The sequence below is a fragment of the Eulemur rufifrons genome, chromosome 30 (genome assembly GCF_041146395.1).
Source record: "Eulemur rufifrons isolate Redbay chromosome 30, OSU_ERuf_1, whole genome shotgun sequence".
In the NCBI taxonomy this organism is placed as follows: Eukaryota; Metazoa; Chordata; class Mammalia; order Primates; family Lemuridae; genus Eulemur; species Eulemur rufifrons.
The window spans coordinates 49,004,593-49,028,357 of record NC_091012.1 but is presented as its reverse complement, the minus strand read 5'-3'; the positions used below and the strand labels follow the sequence as shown (position 1 = coordinate 49,028,357).

The 23,765-nt window shown below is 35.8% G+C and overlaps 1 protein-coding gene and 1 non-coding gene across 3 annotated transcripts in view; both read left to right on the top strand.

The window, feature by feature from the left end:
- The window catches only part of STAG2 (STAG2 cohesin complex component), a 130,669-nt gene that overhangs the window by 32,195 nt on the left and 74,709 nt on the right, over positions 1 to 23,765 (top strand). For both annotated transcript variants that reach the window (XM_069464064.1, XM_069464063.1), the window contains exon 2: positions 20,403 to 20,546. In XM_069464064.1, coding sequence (XP_069320165.1) covers positions 20,503 to 20,546 — 44 coding nt within the window. In that variant the 5' untranslated portion in view covers positions 20,403 to 20,502. The remainder of the gene's footprint in view (positions 1 to 20,402; positions 20,547 to 23,765) is intronic.
- On the top strand, positions 8,620 to 8,730 carry LOC138379277 (U6 spliceosomal RNA). The gene has a single exon (XR_011232055.1). It is a non-coding gene; the product is annotated as a U6 spliceosomal RNA (small nuclear RNA).

The window sequence follows — 23,765 nt, the reverse complement described above, 5'->3', positions numbered from 1 at the left end:
CTAATATTTGTTATTTGTTTTTTAATTAATGGCCATCCTAATGGGTTAAGTAGTACCTTATTGTGGTTTGATTTGCATTTCCCTAATAAATAGTGATTTGAGGATCTTTCATGTGCTTTGGATTGATTTTTTTTCTTTCCCTTTCCCCTCCTCTCTGGATTGATTTTTTTTTTTTTTTTTGAGACAGAGTCTCACTCTGTTGCCCAGGCTAGAGTGAGTGCCGTGGCGTCAGCCTAGCTCACAGCAATCTCAAACTCCTGAGCTCAAGTGATCCTCCTGTCTCAGCCTCCCGAGTAGCTGGGACTACAGGCATGCGCCACCATGCCCGGCTAATTTTTTCTATATATATTTTTAGCTGTCCATATAATTTCTTTCTATTTTTAGTAGAGATGGGGTCTCGCTCTTGCTCAGGCTGGTCTCGAACTCCTGAGCTCAAACGATCCGCCCACCTCGGCCTCCCAGAGTGCTAGGATTACAGGCGTGAGCCACCGCGCCCGGCCTTTGATTTTTAAATATACTTTAAAAGTTAAATATTCTTAACAATGTTGTACATATACATTGTAGAAAGTTAGAAAATATGGATACGTACAAATAAAGCAAAACCATCCTATTTTTGTTTTTCAGATATTCTCTATGCACACATATGTGCCATTAGAAAGAAGAGACATCATTCTGTACATGGGCTTTTGTGTCTTTCTTGTCTCCCTCCCTCCTTTTCTTTCTTCCTTCCTTTTTTATATAGCTCCATCTTTCCATGTCAATAAAATTTCATTTTCTGTTTTTTTTCTTAATTTTCTAATTTGTATTTTTGCTCTTAAAATTTCATTTTCTTAATGCCCAGTCCATATTCACATTTCTCCAGTTATTTATAATTGTTCTAACTGGTTTATCCAAACTGTGCTTATGCATTGAATATGGTCCCTTAAGCCTTAACTTTAATAATCTAGCATTGTCCACCCTCTTTTTATATCAACTACAGTCAAGTGCTGAATAGCAATGTTTTGGTCAACAGTGGACTACATACATGACGGTGTTCCAGTAAGATTGTAATGGAACTCAAAAATTCCTCTCACCTAGTCACATTGTAGCACAACACATTTATCACCTGTTTGTGGTGATGCTGGTGTAAGCAAAGCTGTGCTGCCAGCTGCTAGTCATATAAAAATATAACACATACAGTTATGTACAATATGTAATACTTGGTAATAAAGGAATATGTTACTGGTTTATACTTTTTATACTATACTTTTAATCATTGTTTAATTAATTAATTTATTTTTGAGACAGGGTCTTGCTCTGTTGCCTGGGCTAGAGTACAGTGGCATCATAGCTCACCGCAACCTCAAACTCCTGGGCTCAAGGGATACACTTGCCTCAGCCTCCCAAGTAGCTAGGACTACAGACATGCATCACCACGCCTGGCTAATTTTTCTATTTTTTGTAGATAATAGATCTCGCTATGTTGCCGAGGCTGGTCTTGAACTCCTGGGCTCAACCGATCCTCCTGCCTTGGCCTCCAAAAGTTCTGGGATTATAGGCGTGAGCCACCACACCTGGCCAAGAAAAATATTTTTAAAAATAAATTTATTGTAGTCTAAGTGTACAGTGTTTATAAAGTGTACAGCAGTATACAGTAATGTCTTAGGTCTTCACATTCATGCACCATTCACCCGCTGACTCACCCAGAGCAACTTCCAGTCAGTCTTGTAAGCTCCAGTGCCCTATACAGGTGTACCATTAAAAAAAACTTATTTATCATATTTTGCTGTACTTTTTTGTTTTTGTTGGAGACAGGGTCTCACTGTGTTACCAGTGTGGTCTTGAACTTCTGGGCTCAAGGGATCCTCCTACCTCAGCCTTCCAAGTAGCTGGGATTACAGGCTTGTACCACTGTCACTGCATCTGGCTTACTGTACCTTTTCTGTGTTTAGATACATAAATACTTAGCATTGTGTTATAGTCACCTACAGTATTGAATACAGTAACACGCTGTACAGGTTTGTAGCCTGGGAGAAATAAGCTATACCATGTAGCCTAGGTATGTAGTAGGCTATACTGTTTAGGTTTGTGTAAGTACACTGATGTTTGCACAATGGCAGAATTGCCCAATGATGTATTTCTCAGAACTTAAACTCATTGTTAAGTGACACATAACTATATATGGAGGCATAATTTATGTACAATAAACTTCACTCATAATGAATATTCTCTTGTAACCACCCACCATAATCAAAAAAATCTCCATCACCCTTAAAAATTTCTTTTTGCATCTTTGCAGGCAGTCTCTCCTTCTACTTTGGCTCCAGGCAATTACTGATCTCCTTTCTGTCAAGGTAGATTAGTTTGCATCTTTTAGAATTTTGAATTTCATATAAAGGAAATCATACAGTAGGTACTCTTAGGACTGGCTTCTTTCGGCACATTGAGAATCAGCCATGTTGTACCCCACCACCACATCTTTTAGTGACACCATCTTGTTGAATAGTTGGGGACAGTTTTCTGTGGAAAGTTCTAGCTTCTGGATGTTTTTGTTCTTCAGTGGTCATATAGGCTTGACCACTTGTCCCCTGTATTTCCTGTAGTGGAAGTTACATTTAAAGCCTTCATGAGGCTGAGGAGGGAGGATAACTTGAGGTCAGGAGTTCGAGAGCAGCCTAAGCAAGAGCGAGACCGTCTTTACAAAAAAAAAAAAAAAAAAGGCCGGGTGCGGTGGCTCACGCCTGTAATCCTAGCACTCTGGGAGGCCGAGGTGGGCGGATCGTTTGAGCTCAGGACTTCGAGACCAGCCTGAGCAAGAGCGAGACCCCACCTCTACTAAAAATAGAAAGAAATTATATGGACAGCTAAAAATATATATAGAAAAAATTAGCCGGGCATGGTGGTGCATGCCTGTAGTCCCAGCTACTCGGGAGGCTGAGACAGGAGGATCGCTTGAGCTCAGGAGTTTGAGGTTGCTGTGAGCTAGGCTGACGCCATGGCACTCACTCTAGCCTGGGCAACAGAGTGAGACTCTGTCTCAAAAAAAAAAAAAAAAAAAAATAGAAAAATTAGCTGGGTGTGGTGGCACATGCATGTGTAATACCAGCTACTGGGGAGGCTGAGGCAGGAGGATCGCTTGAACCCAGGAATTTGAGGTTGCAGTGAGTTATGATGACGCCACTGCACTCTAGCCCGGACTACAGGAAGAGACCTTGTCTCAAAAAAAAAAAAAAAAAAAAAAAAATCCAAAAAACAAAAACCCTTCAGGATTTCAATTTAAATATTTTTGGCTAGAGCACATCCTTGGTGATTTCGTATATTTAATATATCTCATCAATAGATATGTTAGTGATAATAAAATTAATCCCTAGCTTTAGGGTGATGACCATCTGATCCTCCCATTGCACTGCTGGGTTTTCACATTTTAATCTGTGTGGTTTTACGTGGGAATTAAAAGATGGCCATTTCTGTATCAATCATACACCCAGTATCTTTAATAATAGTTAATAATCCTTGCTTGAGTCACTCATTTCATTAGGAGTTATGAAACAATTTTCTAAATCACTCATTCTGTATTCACTGGCTTCGTTAAAGGAGAGCTTTCCTTCAACTGAGATTGTCAGCTGAAATACAATTCTTAATGGAAAGACAGGGTAAATAATATTTTCCTTTAGTTACCAATTTTCAAATTAAAGTGTTGACTTTAGTTACTATAATGATAGTGTGGATTTATTCTCACTGTTTTTTGAGTTTTATTTATAATGAACTTATTTATAATAAAACTTTCATTGATATATTAATAGTACATTCTAATACACTATAGTCATATACTTGTTTTTGATTTTTTTAAAAAAAAATCATGAGTTTATATTAGTACTTCCAGTTAAACATTTTGTTTCTAAAATTTTTTTATTGTGGTAAAATATGAACAACATAAAATATGCTATTTTAACCATTTTTAAGTGTACAGTCCAGTGGCTTTACGTATATTCACATCGTTGTGTAACCATCACTACCATCCATCTCCAGAACTTCTTCATGTTTCGCAGCTGAAACTCTGTACCCATTTAGCGCTAATTTCCCATTCCCCTGGCCACCCAACCACCATTCTACTTTCTCTTTGAATTTGACTCTTCTGTCTACCTCACATATATATACCATATTAGTGGAATTTTAGACTATTTTTCCTTTTGTGACTGGCTTATTTCACTAAGGATAATGTCTTCTAGGTTCATCCATGTTATAGCATGTGTCGGAATTTTCTTCCTTTTTTAAGGGTGAATGCCAGTTTTGTATTGTATGCATGTACCACATTGTGTTCATCCATTCTTCCATTGATGGACACTTGAGTTGCTTCTACCTTTTGGCAATTGTGAAAAATGGTGTTAAGAACATAGACGTACAAATACCTGTTCCAGTCCCTGCTTTCAGTTTTCTTGTGTATTCTATTAAAAATTTTAAGATTCTGTTTAAAAATTTTTAAATCTTGGTATAATAGTAGATTTATAGAAAGTTACAAAAATAGAAGCAAGGTCCCATGTATCATTCATTCACTTTCCACCAATGGTAATGTCTTTCATAACTGTAATACAATATCAAGACCAGGAAATTGACACTGATACAGTCTACATACAGTCATCCCTTGATATTCTCTGGGGATTGGTTCTAAGACTCAAGGATACCAAAATCAATGGATACTTATGTCCCTTAGATAAAATGGCCTAGTATTTGCACATAACCTATGCACATCCTCCCATATACTTTAAATCATCTCTAGATGATTATACCTCTGACAATGTAAATGCTGTGTACATATTTCTTATATTGTTTTCATTTGTATTTTTTATTGGTATTTTTCATTTTTTCCCCCGAGTATTTTTCATTTGTGTTTGTTTGAATCCAAAGATGGGGAACTCGTAGATATGGAGGGCTGACTTTAGTTTATTCAGATTTTACAAGTTATACATGCTCATTTATGTAACTGTGTATGTGTATAAGTCTATGCAGTTTTATCACGCGTAGAATGGTGTAACCACCACCACCAAGACAGAGAACTTTTCCATCATCACAGAGATCCCTTGTGCTACTCATTTATGGTACACTCACCTCCCCCTTATCCCCTTCCTTCTATTTAATCCCTAATCCCTTTCAACCATTAATATGTTATTCATAATTTTGACATTTTCAGGGTGTCACATAAATAGAAATAATACAGTATACAACCTGGTGAGAATGTTTGTTTGTTTTTTTTTTTCCATTCAGCATAATTCCCTTGAGATCCCTCCAAGTTGTTAAAGTTCAACAGTTCATTCCTTTCTATTGCTGAGATGTATTCTAGGTCCCAGAGTTTGTTTAACCATTTACTCATTGAAGAATATTTGGGTTTGTATTAGTTTGTTAGGGCTGCCATAACAAAGTATCAAAAACTGGGTGGCTTAAACCACAGAAATGTATTGTTCTGGAGGCTGGAAACCCAAGGTCAAGGAGTTGGCAGGATTGGTTCCTTCTGAGGGCTGTGAAAGAGAATCTGTTTCATGCCTATCCCCTGGCTTTTGGTGGTCTTCTGGCAATCTTTGGTGTTCCTTGGGTTACAGAAGCATTACCGCCACGTCTGCCTTTACTTTCACGTGTTCTCCCTGTGTGCCTGTCTCCAAATTTCCCCTTTTTATAAGGACACCATTCGTGTTGCATTAGGGCCCATTCTAAGTACCTGGTTTTAATAACTTTTATAAAGACCCTGACTCCAAATAAGGTCAAATTCTGAGGTACTGAGGTGCAGGACTTCAAAATATGAATTTTGAAAGTCACAATTCAACCCCTAACAGAGTTGCTTCTAATATTTACTATTACAAATGAAGCTTCTATGAACATTCATGTACATGTTTTTGTGTGGATGTTGGTTTTCCTTTCTTTGGGATAAATGCTCAGGAGTAAGATCACTAATTATTATGGTAAAATGTGTATTGTTTTTAAAGAAACTTCTTTTTTTTTTTCCCCTCACTCCCGTCTAAGCTCTTTGCCAGAGTGGTTGTATCATTTTACATTTCCACCAGCAGTGTATAAGAATCAGTTTCGCTGCACCTTTGCTAGCATTTTGGTGTTGTCACTGTTTTTTATTTTGGCAATTCTGATAGATGTTAGTAATACCAGATTGTGGTTTTAATTTGCATTTCCCTCTTTCAATTTTAGCATGTGTTTTAAAAGTTTCTTTGCTCATTATTTCTTTTACACTTAAAATCTTGGTTCTCATTATCATTAACATGATTACTTATATGGTGTTTCCTATAGTATAAAGAAAATAACTTCAGAAGAAAATATTATAACAACAGAACTGTTGCATGAAGATTAATTTTCTTATTTTTGTCCTTAGAATTCATCCCACTAAGGATATACAAAGTATTGTTCTGAACTCAATATAAATGCTTTCTCTGTATGCTTATGTTATTAATTTGATGTACACAATTAGATTTATTTTTTCCAATTAGTTTTCAATTTTAGGAATTATAAAAATTCAGTTTCATTTTTTGAATGAATAATATATTTTCCTAATTCAAAAGTTAAAATTATATGGAAAACTATATATAGAAGTCTTCCACAGACTCCTGCCTCCTGTATTCCTTTTATCATCCCCTCGCCTACAAACATTAAAAAATGTTTCTTATTAATCCTTCCAGTATTTCTTTTTGTGTATACGAATACATCCATTCACATACACATTCTTATTTTACAACTTGTGTGAAAGGTAGCACACTGTTCAACATAATTTGATGTAAAATTTAATATTAAGTGCTAGACCTAACAGAAGATTTTCAGAGTTGTGTTAATGCTGTTTTTATGGTGTGAGAGTTGAATCTGCCACACTGACTTCTGAACCATTTCTGATCTATAAGTTATGATCAATTAAAAATAGTAGGTTTATTAGTAACTAAGTTAAAAATTATATAGCAATGGAGAAACTCTGTTTGTTACTCTGTAACTTGGGACAGAAAAACAGATGAAATATAGTTGAATACCTAGTAAGTTGTTATGGTTAGGCAAAGCAGGTGACACAGGAATAACCTGTGTGTGGGAACATAATGAAGAAAAACATTCAAGTAAAATGATGAGAGAGTGAGGTTTTAGCAAACATCAGAATAATTTATATGAAGCAGTTGGAGGAAAAAAGTTTTCCCTTTCTTAGTTGGAATTTACTAATCAGGAGGGAGAGCTGAGCACAATCATCGATGGGTGGGGGGAAAGAGGGAGAGAGGGAGATTGTTTTTCATGACGAAAAGAGCATTTTGAGTACTGTTGCCAAAGTTAATTATAGAGTAAGATGGGAGATCCTTGCATAAGAAGAATCTCCTCATACATGTTTTCAGTGTTGCTGCATAATTTGGCAGGTACCTTTTTGTGAAATGGATCATTACAACACATATTTTTGTGTAGAAAGAATTTTCTAATTGAGAAGTTTCTTTCCTGACTAATGACTTTGCAGATAAACCGTTGATACAACAATGTCATAACAGCAAAGTTGCAATAACTGTGAATCTAAGAGGTAGTTTTAAGTTCTCTGAAGTATACTTTCAAGACTAAAACATAAAAACATTAGCCCTACTATATATTTGTATTAAATGATATATTATTAATATTAAATGTTTGCTGACTCATTATTTTGCTTCCTTTTTTAGCATCTTGATAGTCCTTTTGGGGATGTTTTGCAGGATGCTTTAATATATATTCATTGTGGTTTAGAAATAAAGTAGTCTCTTGGTCTCTGTTGCTCTAGGAAGGGTTAAAAAACTACCATCATCTTAGGACTCAGAGTGAGAGTTGGTCTGTTTAGAAGGCATACTAAAGTGTACTTTATACTCATGTGTGTATAAAGTCATGGAAAAAGGAATAGGTTACAAGGACAAAAAAATGTGTGTGTGGTGGGGGCGGGGGTGGGGGGGCTGGTGATATCTAGCACCAGTAATCTAACTGTATATATGTAGATATCTCTTCTTAGTGGATCATATTTATGTTGTATGCTTCCTCCCCTGAGTTTAATGGAATCAAATGTTATATTTTAGAGATCAGTGATTCCTAATTCCTAGTTTCATCACATGAGACCATTTAGTATGCTAACCCTTGAATGCAGCTTGCTTACATTGCCGCCAAAAGGTTCTTGCTGCTTTTTTCCCTGGCTTTAAGTTTTGTGCTCTTGTGTCATCAGTAACTGAGATGTAACTTGTACCAACAAATTTTGAACATGGGAGAGAAATGTTGAACATTTGTAAAATGGATTTCAATAATAATTTTCATACTCTATAGTGAGTAACTTAAAAAATGTAGCCGGAATTGTTCTCACTCATCCAAGTGCTTCCATGTTTTTTGGAACAACTAGCTGGATTATTTCTTTTGATTTTTTTTCTGTAAAATTAACATAACTTTTGTGTATTCTAAACCTTATTAAGTAGGAGACAAAAAGTCTGTCAAAATAGATTTCAATTATACAGTGTCTTAATTTATAAAATTACATCTCAAAAGATACCAATAAGTTATGCTTGTTTAGTAGGAAGGTGTTCTCAATTTTTGTGAGTCTATACCATAAGAGAGAAGCTTGCTTGATAAAAGATTTAAATTTATTTTTTTTATCATGGTAAAAAAACACATAAAGTGCTCGCTTCGGCAGCACATATATTAAAATTGGAATGATACAGAGAAGATTAGCATGGCCCCTGCGCAAGCATGACATGCTATAAAATTATTTAAAAAAACATAAAATTTACCATCTTAATCATTTTTTAAGCGTACAGTTTACTAGTGTTACGTATATTCATGCTATTGTGAAACACGTCTACAGGAATTTTTCGTCTTGCAAATTTGAAACTCTATACCTATCAAACAACTCTACTTTTCTCCCGTCCCTCAGTCCCTGGTAACCACCATTCTTCTTTCTGTTTCTATGAATTTGGTTACTTTAGATACCTCATAAGCAGAATCATAGTATTTGTCTTTATGTGACTGGCTTATTTCACTTAGCATAATGCCTTCAGGGCTCATCCATGTTGTAGTGTTACTGAATTTGCTTCCTTATTAAACCTGAATAATATTCTATCGTATGTATATACCACATTTTGTTTATCCGTTTATCTGTCACTGAACATCTGAGTTACTTTCACCTCTTGGCTAATGTGAATAGTGCTGCTGTGAACGTGGGTGTGCAAATATCTGTTTGAAACCTTGCTTTCAATTCTTTTGAGTATGTACCCAGAAGTGGGATTGCTGAATCATATGGTAGTTCTGGTTTTATTTTGAAAGGAATGTTCGTACTGTTTTCCATAGCGATCGCGCCATTTTACAATCCCATTAACAGTGCACAGGAGTTGTAATTTCTCCGCATCCTGGCTAAATAATGTATTCTTTTCTTTTTTTTTTTTTAATAGTAACTATCGTAATGGGTGTGAGGTGATATCTTATTCTGTTTTTGATTTGCATTTCTCTGATGATTAGTGATGTTTAGCTTCTTTTTATATGCTGGTGGCCATTTGTATATCATCTTTTGAGAAATGCCTATTTAAGTCCTTTGCCTACTTAAAAAAAAAATCAATTTTTTTTGAGACCAGGTCTCACTGTGTTGCCCAGGTTAGAGTGCAGTGGCCTTATCACAGTTCAATGCAACCTCAAACTCCTGGGCTTGAGTGATCCTCCTGCCTCAGCCTCCCAAGTAGCCGGGACTACAGACATGTGCCACCACACCTGGCTAATTTTTCTATTTTTTTGTGGAGATGGAATCTCACTATTGCTCAGGCTGGGCTCAAACTCTTGGCCTCAACCAGTCCTCCCGCCTGGGCCTCCCAAAGTGCTAGGATTACAGGAGTGAGCCTGGCCCTAATTTTTGCTTCTTTTGTCTCGTGCTTTTGGTGTCATCGAAGAAATCATTGCCAACTGCAGCATCACAAAGCTTTTCCTGTTTTCTTCTAGGACTTTTACAGTTTTAGATCTTATATTTAGGTCTTTATTTTGAATTAATTTTTGTATATGGTGTATGATAAGGGTCCAACTTTATTTTTCTGCAGGAGGATGTCCAGTCCACCCCCACTATTTGCTTAAGAGATTCTCCTTTCTCCATTAAGTGGTCTTGGGACCCTTGTTGAAGTTCATTTGACCAAATAAACAAGGGTTTATGTTTGGGTTCTGTATTATATTCTATTGGTCTGTCTTTCTTTATGCTAATACCTCAGAGTTTTGATTACTGTAGCTTTGTATAGTAAGTCCTCACTTAACGTCACTAATAGGTTCTTGGAAACTATGACTTTTAAGTGAAACAACATATAATGAAAATAATTTATGTTTCTTTTTTTTTTTTGAGACAGAGTCTCACTCTGTTGCCCAGGCTAGAGTGAGTGCCGTGGCGTCAGCCTAGCTCACAGCAACCTCAAACTCCTGAGCTCAAGCGATCCTCCTGTCTCAGCCTCCCGAGTAGCCGGGACTACAGACATGTGCCACCACACCTGGCTAATTTTTCTATTTTTTTGTGGAGATGGAATCTCACTATTGCTCAGGCTGGGCTCAAACTCTTGGCCTCAACCAGTCCTCCCGCCTGGGCCTCCCAAAGTGCTAGGATTACAGGAGTGAGCCTGGCCCTAATTTTTGCTTCTTTTGTCTCGTGCTTTTGGTGTCATCGAAGAAATCATTGCCAACTGCAGCATCACAAAGCTTTTCCTGTTTTCTTCTAGGACTTTTACAGTTTTAGATCTTATATTTAGGTCTTTATTTTGAATTAATTTTTGTATATGGTGTATGATAAGGGTCCAACTTTATTTTTCTGCAGGAGGATGTCCAGTCCACCCCCACTATTTGCTTAAGAGATTCTCCTTTCTCCATTAAGTGGTCTTGGGACCCTTGTTGAAGTTCATTTGACCAAATAAACAAGGGTTTATGTTTGGGTTCTGTATTATATTCTATTGGTCTGTCTTTCTTTATGCTAATACCTCAGAGTTTTGATTACTGTAGCTTTGTATAGTAAGTCCTCACTTAACGTCACTAATAGGTTCTTGGAAACTATGACTTTTAAGTGAAACAACATATAATGAAAATAATTTATGTTTCTTATCAACATTATAACATTCATTCAAGGACCTGATGTATATTGTTTTGCTTAAAGTCACAGTTTCCAAGAACCCGTTGTTGCTGTTAAGTGAGATCTCTTTACAGTAAGTAATGTTTTGAAGTTAGGACATGTGAGTCCTCTAACTTTGTTCTTCATTCCAGAATTGTCTGGATTATTCACGGTCTCTTGGGATTCCATATGAATTATAGGCTGAATTTTTCTGTTTCTGCAAAAAATGCTATTGTGATTTTGATAGGGATTGCATTGAATCTGTAGATTACTTTGGGTAGTATGGACATCATAACAATAGTAAGTCTTCCAATTCATGAAAATAAGATGTTTTTCCATTTATTTGTGTCATGTTTAATTTCTTTCAGCAATATTTTGTGGTTTTCAGTGTACAAGTCTTCTAGCTTCTTGGTTAGGCTTATTCTTTATTATTTTATTCTTTTTGATGTTGTTGTAAATGTAATTGTTTTCTTAATTTCCTTTTGAGATTGTTCATTGTTATTGTTTAAAAGTACAGCTGAATTTTGCATGTTGATTTTGTATCCTGCAACTTTACTGAATTGTTTTATTAGTTCTAACAGTTTTTTATTTGTGGGTTTTCTACATAAAGATCATGTCATCTGGGAACAGAGATAATTTTATTTCTTCCTTTTTAACTTTAATGCCTTTTATATTTATTTTTTTGCCTAATTGCTTTGGCTAGGACTTCCAATTTAATGTTTTTTTGTTTGTTTGTTTTTGAGACAGAGTCTCACTCTGTTGCCCAGGCTAGAGTGAGTGCCGTGGCGTCAGCCTAGCTCACAGCAACCTCAAACTCCTGAGCTCAAGCGATCCTCCTGTCTCAGCCTCCCGAGTAGCTGGGACTACAGGCATGCACCACCATGCCCGGCTAATTTTTTCTATATATATTTTTAGCTGTCCATATAATTTCTTTCTATTTTTAGTAGAGATGGGGTCTCGCTCTTGCTCAGGCTGGTCTCGAACTCCTGAGCTCAAACGATCCGCCCACCTCGGCCTCCCAGAGTGCTAGGATTACAGGCGTGAGCCACCGCGCCCGGCCCAATTTAATGTTAAATAGCAGTGGTGAGAGTGGGCATCCTTGCCTTGTTCAAGATCATAGAGGAAAAGCTTTCGGTCTTTTACCATTAAGTATGGTGTTAGATGTGGGCTATTTATAAATGACCTTTTTAACGTAGAGATAATATCTTAGTCCATATTTTTTGTTGTTGCTTATAACAGAATAGCCAAAACTGGGTAATTTATAAAGAAAAGGAATTTATTTCTTATAGTTGTAGAGGCTTAGAGGTCTAACGTTGAGGGCCACATCTGGTGAGGGCCTTCTTGCTAGTGGGAATTCTCTGCAGGGTCCCTGATGAAGCAGGGCATTACATGGCATGGGGGCTGGGTATGCTAACTCAGGTCTCTCTTCCTGTTTTTCTAAAGCCACCAGTCCTACTCCCAAGATAGCCTATTTCTCCATTAATCTATTTTGCCATTAGTCCACAAGTGGATTAATCCATTCATGAGGGCAGAGTGGTCATGACCAAATCACCTCTTAAAGGACACACCTCTCAATACTGCCACATTGGGGATTAAATTTCCACATGCCTTTTGAAGGGGGCAATCAAACAATAGCAAGTAGTTTTCTTCTAGTTCTAATTTGTTGAGTGTTTTTATAGTGAAAGAGTGTTGAATCTTGTCAAATACTTTTTCTGCATCAGTTAAGATAATGATGTGGTTTTTGTCCTTCATTCTGTTAATGTCCTGTATTATATTGGTTTTTGTATGTTGAACCAGCCTTGCATTCCAGGAATAAATCTCACGTGGTCATGGTGTATTATAATCTTTTTTATGTGCTTATGAATTTTGTTTTGTTAAGGATATTTGCATCACTATTTGTCAGGGATATGGGTCTGTTGTTACCACCCTGTGGAATTATCAAATGAAGAATCAAACTCTTAGATCTGAAATAAGAATTGGCAAGTAACTCTACTGTGTTCACAAACTGAATTGTGAAAGCATATTTGATTTCTGAACTTGAATATGAATATAAATCAAGCTTATGAATTGTGTACTGTGGTTGTAGGCAAAAGGATTAGTAAGTTATATCAAGTGGCCGGTTATGTGAGATACTTTAATAAATTCTTAACTAATCAGAGGTGAAAGGAAAAAAAAAGTTGGGTATGTGACATGCATGTTCTGTTGTGTGGTCATGCTAAATTAAAAAATGGGGTATTGTGCTTATTAGTCACTGCAGTTTTAGTTTAAAATTTTCCATTACCCTCCATAAAGTGATTTATTTTATACTTTTTTATTGCTTTTAATTCACTGAATTGTATTTAGCTACATTTGTATGTCCATCTTAAAACAAATTATTAATAAACACTCAATATTTCATTTAGAACTTTTTACTACCTTGAATAAATAAATATGGAAGCTTTTGGTGTAATCTATTGAATATGTGACATGAAAATTTAGACTTCCCCTGAAATCCAAATAGAATTATCCTGTCTTGGTCTACTTTGCTATGGAATTTGCCTTGATATCTGCCATTGCTTGAAATTTGCCAGTGAGCCAATGATGCCCAGTGTGAAATGGTATTGATAATAACGTTGTGCTTATATCATGTGGTATAACATTTATGAGTGTTAACACTTGAATTTAGCTCTTTGTTGTAAATTTTATTTTTAGATCTAGATACTCATTTGTACCAGCTAATTGGGTCTCACCTTAAATGTTGATAGCCACTACCGCCAGTTGTAGTTACCTATTGTGATGTCTTACCATTTAGGGACATATAAGGGAGTTATGTTAATGGGAGATGTATAGATATAAAATTAAGTCAATACATAAAGCTAAATGTCGAGTTTATTATTCAGATGTAAGTGAGATATGAAGAGTGGGCATTGACAACACTTCTAAAAATTATTAGCTGTTTGTTTGTTTGTTTGTTTGTTTGTTTTTGAGACAGAGTCTTGCTCTGTTGCCCAGGCTAGAGTGCCGTGGCGTCAGCCTAGCTCACAGCAACCTCAAACTCCTGCGCTCAAGCAATCCTTCTGCCTCAGCCTCCCGAGTAGCTGGGACTACAGGCATATGCCACCATGCCCAGCTAATTTCTTATATATATATATATATATATATATATATATTCAGCTGTCCAGATCATTTCTTTCTATTTTTAGTAGAGATGGGGTCTCACTCTTGCTCAGGCTGGTCTCAAACTCCTGACCTCAAGCGATCCTCCCGCCTCGGCCTCCCAGAGTGCTAGGATTAGAGGCGTGAGCCACTGCACCTGGCCTTAGCTATTGTTTTGATGTTTATTTAGAGTAGAGCCAGATGATGTCTAATCAACTGCAGCTTATTAGGGCAGACTGGAGAATTAGCAGATGTGGAATTTGAAAGCAGGTATGTATCCAATATGTTAGTAGCTATCATATGATATCCAGTGTCAAGCAGCAGCCAGTGCCAGTATAGTCAGACCGATGAGAGGATGACAATATTTGTGGCATTTGGGTTAGGGCAACTCAAGAGACAGATTCTAGTTCCTGGAATTGAGTGATAGACGTGGAACAGCAAGAACATGTTAGACACAGGGTATGATTTTGGGGTGATTTAGGCACAAGTGACAACTAAGTAAAGTTGGTAGAGTACTAGGTCTGCAGGAATAAGGCAGAAGCCTTTTCTTCTACACTCCACCCTCCCCACACTGGTTAGTATTTATTTGTTGCTAAGTTCACAAGTACATGCTAGGTTTTTATTTTTATTTTTTTACAGAAATTAGAACTGATGGTCAAGAACTAGGACAGGCTGAATATGTAGTTTGGGCCAGGTGATCCCAATTTTGGTGAGGGCTTGAGTCATATTTTGAAAGTGTTGGGGAATGTTGGTAGACAAGGAAACTAAGAAGATTGCTGAGCACCTCCTATCATACATTTAAAAATAGGAGGGGAACAGGTGGATGTTTCCAGTTCTGTCTGGCTTTAGTTTCTGGCAGTGTATAGTGATGCCGTATCTGTAGACTGCCCCAGCTTGCTCCTTCCCCTCTTCCTGAAAGTAAAAGTTATTTTTGAAGTGTTTTAGCCTTAGGCATGTTCAATTTGTCTACTTGGTTATTTTAGAAGGGCCCTTTACTTTTGGCCTCTCTCCTTTCTTCTTTAAAGTTTCTGAGTCCAAATGCGAACCTATCCTACAGTTAGTTAGGAAAAGTAGACAGGGTCATTAATTTTCTTATATATGCGGATTTCTTCCAGGCGCACCCTCTCTAGGTTACCTATTCCTGCACTAGAGCAGGACTACCATTAGGGATTCTTTAGGACTTCATCCAGGTTTGTGGAAGTGAAAAGATATTTGCAAATGATATATGTTGTAGCTGTAGTATGAGTGTTATCAAGAAACTTTAAGGTTAAGATTTTACTACTGGTCTGAGTACACATGATCATTGCTTGATTTGTTATTCTTTTCACCATGTCGTTTACTCAGAAGACTTAGCACAAATTAGCGATATTAAAAGAGGGAGGAAAAATATATTTTGGGAAAGGAGAATTTTTTTAAAGGTTATTAATCATCAAAGGGGAAGTAGGGTTTTTCCCCCTCTTTTTGAGGGTAGGTATTTATGTATACATTTTGGGTGAGCTGTTCATTTCTTACACTGGACTAAAGTTGCCGTGTATCATTTGACATAGAAAGAATACTCACTTTCCTGTTTTAATCGAATGTACTATTGCAGCAACTAGTTTACCCTTTAGCAATCACAGCCTTAGACTAAATGACAGACTTGTCTGCTGTCTCCTGAAAAAGTACATAGGCCAATAAAAGGAACATACCCTTGAGTCCTGTTGTCAGGAGTCTGTAAGAACAAACTTTCTGTTCCCTGCTAATCTTGAGTAGGCAAACATAATGAAGACAATTTTGTGATAAACTCAGTTGTTGTACATGTTTAACTTTATAAGGTTATAGACATGAAGTATGAATAAATTTTAACAAACAGCATAGTTTTGCGTTTTGTATTATAATTGCTCAGGTAGTTTAGGTTTTAATAGAGTACATTAAAAACTAACCCCCCCATAATTTAATCATAAATTAAAATTTTAAAGCTCATCCACATTTTCACCACCCTGATATGTTAACTGATTTCCTTTGTTTTTTTCATTGTTAATATTACATCCAAATGTATATTTTTTAACATATACATACTTTACCCACATTGGTACACAGTCATAAATAGTTTCATTGTATGAATGTTATATTAGTTACATTGATGTACTGTCTCTTAATCCATGATTGGGCATTTGGGTAATTCCTAATCTTCAGTATTTGTGTTATGATGATGGTGGCATTTTAGAAGGGTGTAGACATTTCCTGGATGTGATCCTGTATAGGTGGAAGTATGTGGCCCTTTTGGGAGGAGTGTGAAGATAAGGGAATGGCATGTGGTGTGTGAATGTGCCAGTTTTTAGTAGTTGAATATTTCTACATTTCTAGTGAGAGAATTAACAAGCCAGCTACTTAAGTGCCACCCCTGCCCGTACTCTTCAATAGCATATGGATTCCGAGGAATCTTATTAATGATGGCTTTGCAGCCTTTTATTTTTTGTCTTGAGACTGCTTGAGATTGAGTTAAAAGACCTTTAAAATAATCATTCTTTTAGCAAAAAGAGAAAAAAAAAGATTACCTTAAGATTTTTAAACAACATCAAAGGAAGATATCAGGATGTTTTGTGTGTGCTTTTATTTTGGGGGGGGCAATTTTAATGAATTTAGCAAGTCGTTTTTCAGAGTTAAAGATGCAAAACTATTTCCCATATCAGTTGAGACAAAAAATAAAAAAACAAAAGATGCAAGCATAATCATAATTTTTACAAGTAGAAGAAATTTTTTTTTTCTTACTGAATTTAATTTGTAATTTAAATTTTGAGCAGCAGGCCATAGACACATACTACTTACATAATTACTTGAAAAGTTACGGTGATTAAGTTTCAGCTTTCATATATGTTTTTATCAAAAGTAATGCTCCTAAGAGTGTTTACTTGAATTTAGTGTTTAACATTAAAAATATATGATGACCTATTACTTTTTAATCCAATACTTATAAGTGAATGGTAGCATACTGTACGTATGAACCTAAGGAAATGGTTTTACTTTATTTGTTTTTTGAGACAGGGTCTTGTTCTATTGACCAGGCTGGAGTGCAGTAGTGCTAACGTGTGGCTTGCTGCAACCTAGTCCTCCTAGGGTCAAATGATCCTCTTTCCTTAACCTCCCCAGTAGCTAGGACTACTGGTGCGTGCCACTACGCCAGGCTAATTTTAAAAATTTTTGTAGAGAAATCTCGCTATGTTGCCCAGGCTAGTCTCTAATTCCTGGCCTCAAGGAATCCTCCCACCTCAGCATCCCAAAGTGCGGGGATTACAGGCATGAGCCACCACGCCTAGCCTTGTTTTACTTCAATGTGTATTATTCATCCTATCTACAAATGTGATTGCTTAATTTTCAGTAAGGAGAAGCAGAAGCTAGTTGTTGTTGCGTGAGTTTTTTTCCCAAAAGAAAAATAGTGATTGAGACTTATTTTTATGTTTTATCTTCCAAAGCTGTTGGAATGTTAACTCTTATGGTAGTTACAGAGAATTGGTACATGTGAGAGACCTCAAAGTTTTCCTTGACACTAGGTAAGAGCTCCACCTTGTGATCTTTGAGCATATTTTTTAAAAAGTTAATAACCTACAGTAGTCCAGATATGGTGTGGTAAGTTTGATTTTTAAACTCTTATTAGAGCATAACATAATTTTTTTAGTTTTGAGTTTCCCAATTTAGGTCAAATGGTATTAAGCACATTTGAAAATGATGTGAAATTTTTAATTTAAGTCTTTGGGGGAAGCAAACTGTATATATATGCAGCTGTAGATATTTAAAATAAAAATGTAAATATTCTTAGCTCTTCATATAGATTAAAGTTTATATTCTTTAAAAAAAAACAATGCCAACTTATCCTTTGTGTTCTTTCCCTTTTAAGTTACAAACCAACAAATATTTATAGTTTTTGTTGAGCTATGATAAACTGTTTTGATGGCAAATTAGTTGTTTAGAGAATGATTATAATACCAAAAGCCCAGATACATGGAATTTAGCATTCTTACATTTAATAATATTAGGTGGCCATAAGAGGTAGGTGTCTTCTAGTAGAAATAAATGTTTTCACGTTTCTCGTATAGGTAGTAAGGGCAAGAATCTTCGCTCTCCTGTTTATTACAGTATTCCCTTTGGCCAGCATTGTGTTTGGCACATGGTAGATAAGTTTACCTGGATGGATTTAAAAAAAACAAATATTTAACTGGGGTAGGGAATTGACCAGTTCAATAATTTTTTTCTAAGTCTGTCAGACCATGGCACAATATTTTTTTCTTTTAAAAATATAGGCAAAATCTTTCATTTGGTTTCAAATTACCAAGTACATGTTAGTATAGCCTATGCTGTGCAAGATAATTTGACCTGGTAAGACTTCTTTCTTTTACACTAGAAATTAATTTTGTGCTATTCACGGTAATGTGGTATATCACACAGTATTTTGTTTAGTGCTCCTTGCTTTTCAGAGCTGATGCATTTTTTATGTTCCTCACCTGTGATTCCTTAGGAGACTACATTTATGAAATATCTTTAAAGTTTGTGTAAAAACTATATTGAAAGAAAGCAGTAGGTTTGGTTTTTATAAAATGCTCAGAGAGGCAGATAGACAGACATGGCAAGGATCATGTGGCCAGTTTATTTCCATCTTTCCATCTAGATGACCTGACCTTTTGGTTAGAATTTATTAGATCTGTGCCTCTCCAATTCCCTTTAAAAAATAAAATAGTTTTCTTTTAAAAGACAGTTTTCTTTCTAAAATAAATTAGCATTTTAAGAGGTAAAGGCATATCCTACATATGATAACAAGCCCCAAAAATCTGGTGTACTACTTGGACAATTCCTTTCGTTAACTATGAATAAAGCCAGACTAACAATTATTGATCTTGGAGGGGAATAGTCCTGGTACAGTGACTTAGGGCCTTCTCCTTTGAAGACCATATTAACATTTATATCTAAAATTTTGCAATCTGAGTATCTTTCAGAAGAAAGATAAACTCAATGATATATATAATTCTTGATTATTCACGGTTATTTTGTGGATTATTCATTCTTGTTTCTCTTGTTACCTCATTTATATATTTTTGTGAGCAAAAACTAATATTTTTACTTTAGCTTTACTAGAGTAAGCTAGGAAATGCAGTATTCTGAACTTCTGAATGTTAAATATTAGTAGCCATTTATGATGTGTTTTAGAGATTTAAGTTAATAGAAAACTTGAGCTGTTTCTTGTGTGATGTCTACTTCATTGGAAGAGATCATTAGGAGTTTGTAAATGTGTTATATTTGAGCATTTATTATTTATTTGATATGTTTGTTCTTATCTAGTTTTTCATTAGGTGGCCACCAAGTACTAAATTTATTTGGAAATAAAAGAAAAAACAACAGAAAGAAAATTCTAAAAGAAAAGTACACATAAAACTAAGAGCTTCAAACCTTAGCTTTAGCCTGTTTTCTCCTCGTTATACACTGGTCATTTGCTTTTAGATCATTCTCTAATTTAGGAAATGCATCTTTGACCTTCAAAACTAGAAATAATATCCTTTCTATGGCCAGACATGTACTTACTTTGGTCACAAATGGCATTCATCTGTTGTCCATATGACATTATTGGTGTTTAAATTGATTGTATGTTCCTTGAGGGAGGAATAGATAAAATCTAATGTTTTTTCCCCTTCTCTTTTCAACACAGTGTGGTATTATCATGAAGTGGTTGTTTAATGTCAGGCTTTGGAATGTATGTTTCCTCTAGGGTAGAAGAACCTGTTTTTTAAAGTGTTTTAAAATTATATCTTAGGTTTTTTATTAGCTCCTTTTAACTGTATCTGTACACTATCAACAAAAAGCTATAAATCTTCAGGCATCTCATATTATGGTTTAACATTGTCACAGGGATTGCAGGACCAGTGAAAGAGTCCCATCCTGTTTCTATTTAGGATGTATTAATGTATATACATAGAGCTAGGCTAGAGAATCATAAGAAATTTTAAAAATAATAGTTATACAAGCTTCCTTTTTTCCTGTGTGTCATTATTACTGTGGGTCTGCAAGAGTTGTAACAAATCCATATCTAGAAAAAGCAGTCAATGCAGGGGAGCAAAATCCTTATTTACCAAAACATATCAGCAGGTATTGGGGAATTTAGCTTTTGGGTATGGATGTCTCTTCCCAATATTTTTGGTGTGTTTGTAATAAATATGTTATTTTCTCCTTTTTAAAGGGGTTATCTGTCTTACAAGAAGGAAGCAAACCACCATTTTACCCACGTAAATATATGAATATATTTCTGACATTGAGGTGTTCCAGAAGATGATAAAGAAATGATAGCAGCTCCAGAAATACCAACTGATTTTAATCTACTACAGTAAGTAAATTATATTATGATAATTTTTAATATCCCTTTTCCCCACAAAATGGGAAATATATTACCTTGAGTTAGGTTTATTTCTGCTTGGCCGGGCGTGGTGGCTCACGCCTGTAATCCTAGCACTCTGGGAGGCTGAGGCAGGAGGATCCCTTGAAGTTAGGAGTTTAAGACCAGCCTGAGCAAGAGCAAGACCCTGCCTCTACCAAAAATAGAAAAAATTAGCCAGGTGTGGTGGTGGGCACCTATAGTTCCAGCTACTCTGGAGGCTGAGGCAGGAGGATTGCTTAAGCCCAGGAGTTTGAGGTTGCAGTGAGCTGTGATGATGCCACTGTACTCTACCTGGGGTGTTGGAGTAAGACTCTCAAAAATCTTTTTTTACTTCTGCTTGAGAAGATCTAATATTTGCCATAGCATTTATACTTTGAAACAGTTTATATCAATGCTCATTGGCCTCTGTAATAGTAATTATTCCCTACTTCTTTGATGTTATGTTTTAAATTTATTTTTTAATTTATATGCTGCACAAATTATTTTTTGTGTGTAGTTCTGAGTCCATACATGATTTTGCAAAAGCAACTGCTTTGAGGGAGTATCATGAGATTCTTAAAAAATAAGTTTTCTCATTAGTGAGCAATATATACCATGCAGTACTATTTAGGATGTAAAGTCAGGTTTTTGTTATAAAATCAAATGATAATAGACTAAAAACAAATCTAGGAGAGTAGAACATGCAGCCTATAATTTTTGCAAAAACAGGTTACATGCATATTGATCGATAAAGTGATTTCAACATAGATATCGTCTTTACCCCCTTCTTAAAAGCTACCTATACTCACTAGTCAACTTTTATTCTAATTACTCCTTGGATTTTGATGTAAGAAAGATTTTGAACTACCTATGTAACAATGACATTCATATTAAGCTATAGTTTCATGAGGTGCCTCAGTGAAAAGTGAACTTTAATCTGCCTGTGAATCCCTTTATTTTACACACACACAACACAAACAGTACACTCCCACCCACCCACACCACATTATATTTCCGTGAGACTTGATTTGACGAGAGAGTTTCATTGCTACAAATTTTTTTTTTTTTTTTTGGAGACAGAGTCTCACTCTGTTGCCCGGGCTAGAGTGAGTGCCGTGGCGTCAGTCTAGCTCACAGCAACCTCAAACTCCTGGGCTTAAGCGATCTTGCTGCCTCAGCCTCCCGAGTAGCTGGGACTACAGGCATGCGCCACCATGCCCGGCTAATTTTTTGTATATATATATTTTAGTTGTTCATATAATTTCTTTCTATTTTTAGTAGAGACGGGGTCTCACTCTTGCTCAGGCTGGTCTTGAACTCCTGACCTCGAGCGATCCACCCGCCTCGGCCTCCCAGAGTGCTAGGATTACAGGCGTGAGCCACCGCGCCCGGCCGCATTGCTACAAATTTTGAAAACACTGGATAGGCCCCATTGTACATAATGGCAGCTGGTATCTGCTTTGGATGTTATGCAGATTTTCATATTTTTAGTAATTTTGTTATCTTTAGTGGAGATTTGATGGAATCTATTGGGGTCAAGGATATTAAGGTTCCTCCCAGACAGTATCTTTAATGGGATTTTATGTATTCCAAGTCTTTAATTTCTTTGTCAAAGTTATTTATTACCTTAGTTAAAAATAACTAAGTTTCTGCTGTACACAGGAACATTATATTAGATTCTGCGAAGAATTAAGTTAGATATTTCTGCCACCTTTATGAGCTCATAGTTTAAAGATACAAAGAGAAGATTATGAAATTTCTTAAATACATTAAGATTATAGACAATTAAAAAGGTTTGTATTATCGACTAGACTGTTGACTATTAGAATATCTTGAATAATTAGAGCTTGAAATAAGATAACAGATAAAAGGAAATTGATATGGAGGTAGAATAGACCTAGCATTTGATTGGGTATGTTGAGGGCAAGGAGGGGGACAGTAAAGAGGAGTGGAAGATTCGGTCATGTGATTGATGATTCATGATGCTTCAAGCCACTAAATGGTTAACACAGTATGCTCCATAAGCATATATGTTATTTCACCTAGGATATAGGATATTTTTTTTGGTGGTGGTGGTTCTGATCTTATAAACACATGAAAGCATTGAAGAAAAACAGGAGAATGTTTCTTCTCTGAGGATATTTTAGACTCTCATCTTGATTACTCACTTCAGTTTTCTTGAGAAGGTTTTTCAGTTAGTAATCATACCTCTACTAGCTCATTCTTTTAGTTGGGATAGCCTGGAGATTAGGATTAAAAGTATAATTGAGCCTTTGATTATCCTGTGGCCATTGGAATATTGCAAAGACTAGTGATTATTCGCAGACTTATAGCAGTTAGTGAGCTCTCTAAGAGAGCTGGTGTCCCCCACATGTCTTGGGAAGAAAGAAATATTATTTTGTACACCAAGATATTTAAAAACATTTTCAATTTTTTTTTGTAAGACCATATAGGCATGTGAGAAGAATATTGATAACAACAATCTTAAGATGTAATAGACATGAGTTTCAGGGTTAATATTATAGTAGTCATTCAGTTTTTGGTGCATTAACTGTGGGTAATAATAGTATTTATTACAGGCCCTTTCCTCTCAACATTTTAGGACATAGTTAGGATTGCCACCATCTTCAATACATTGTTTAAATTACTTTGTAGGTAAGTGCTCTAAATAGTAATTTTTTTTTTTTCCTGCTAGCAACTTAACCATTACTTTAGATTTATGAAGTATTCCTGTATCACAGTTTGTGCTACCTCATAGCCTCTGGACAGCTGGTTATTATAGCAATAAAAATGGAAATAGAAGAAATCTAGATTGAGAAGACTAGCTTTATAAAGATAGCCTTTTTGATGTTAGTTATTTTAAGCAAAACTGGTACTAGGTTTACACATTTAGGATGGTAAAACCTTTATGAATGTGGCTCAATTCTAAAATTTATTGTGACCCAAATACCAATGTAAGTATGCCTTGCCTTAAACATATAAATGAGGGTATTTAGATAGTCCCTTGTTTACACATATAGAAAGCATCACACATGTTTATTTTAAAGCAGTCTGCTTCCGTGTGTGTGAGAAAATCCAGATTATACAAAGTGGTTCCACCCCTCATCTAAAACAAGGGACAGTTTTTTAAGGACTATAGTTTTATATATGGGAGATTGAAGAGAGTTTTAAAGATTTCATACTTTCTTG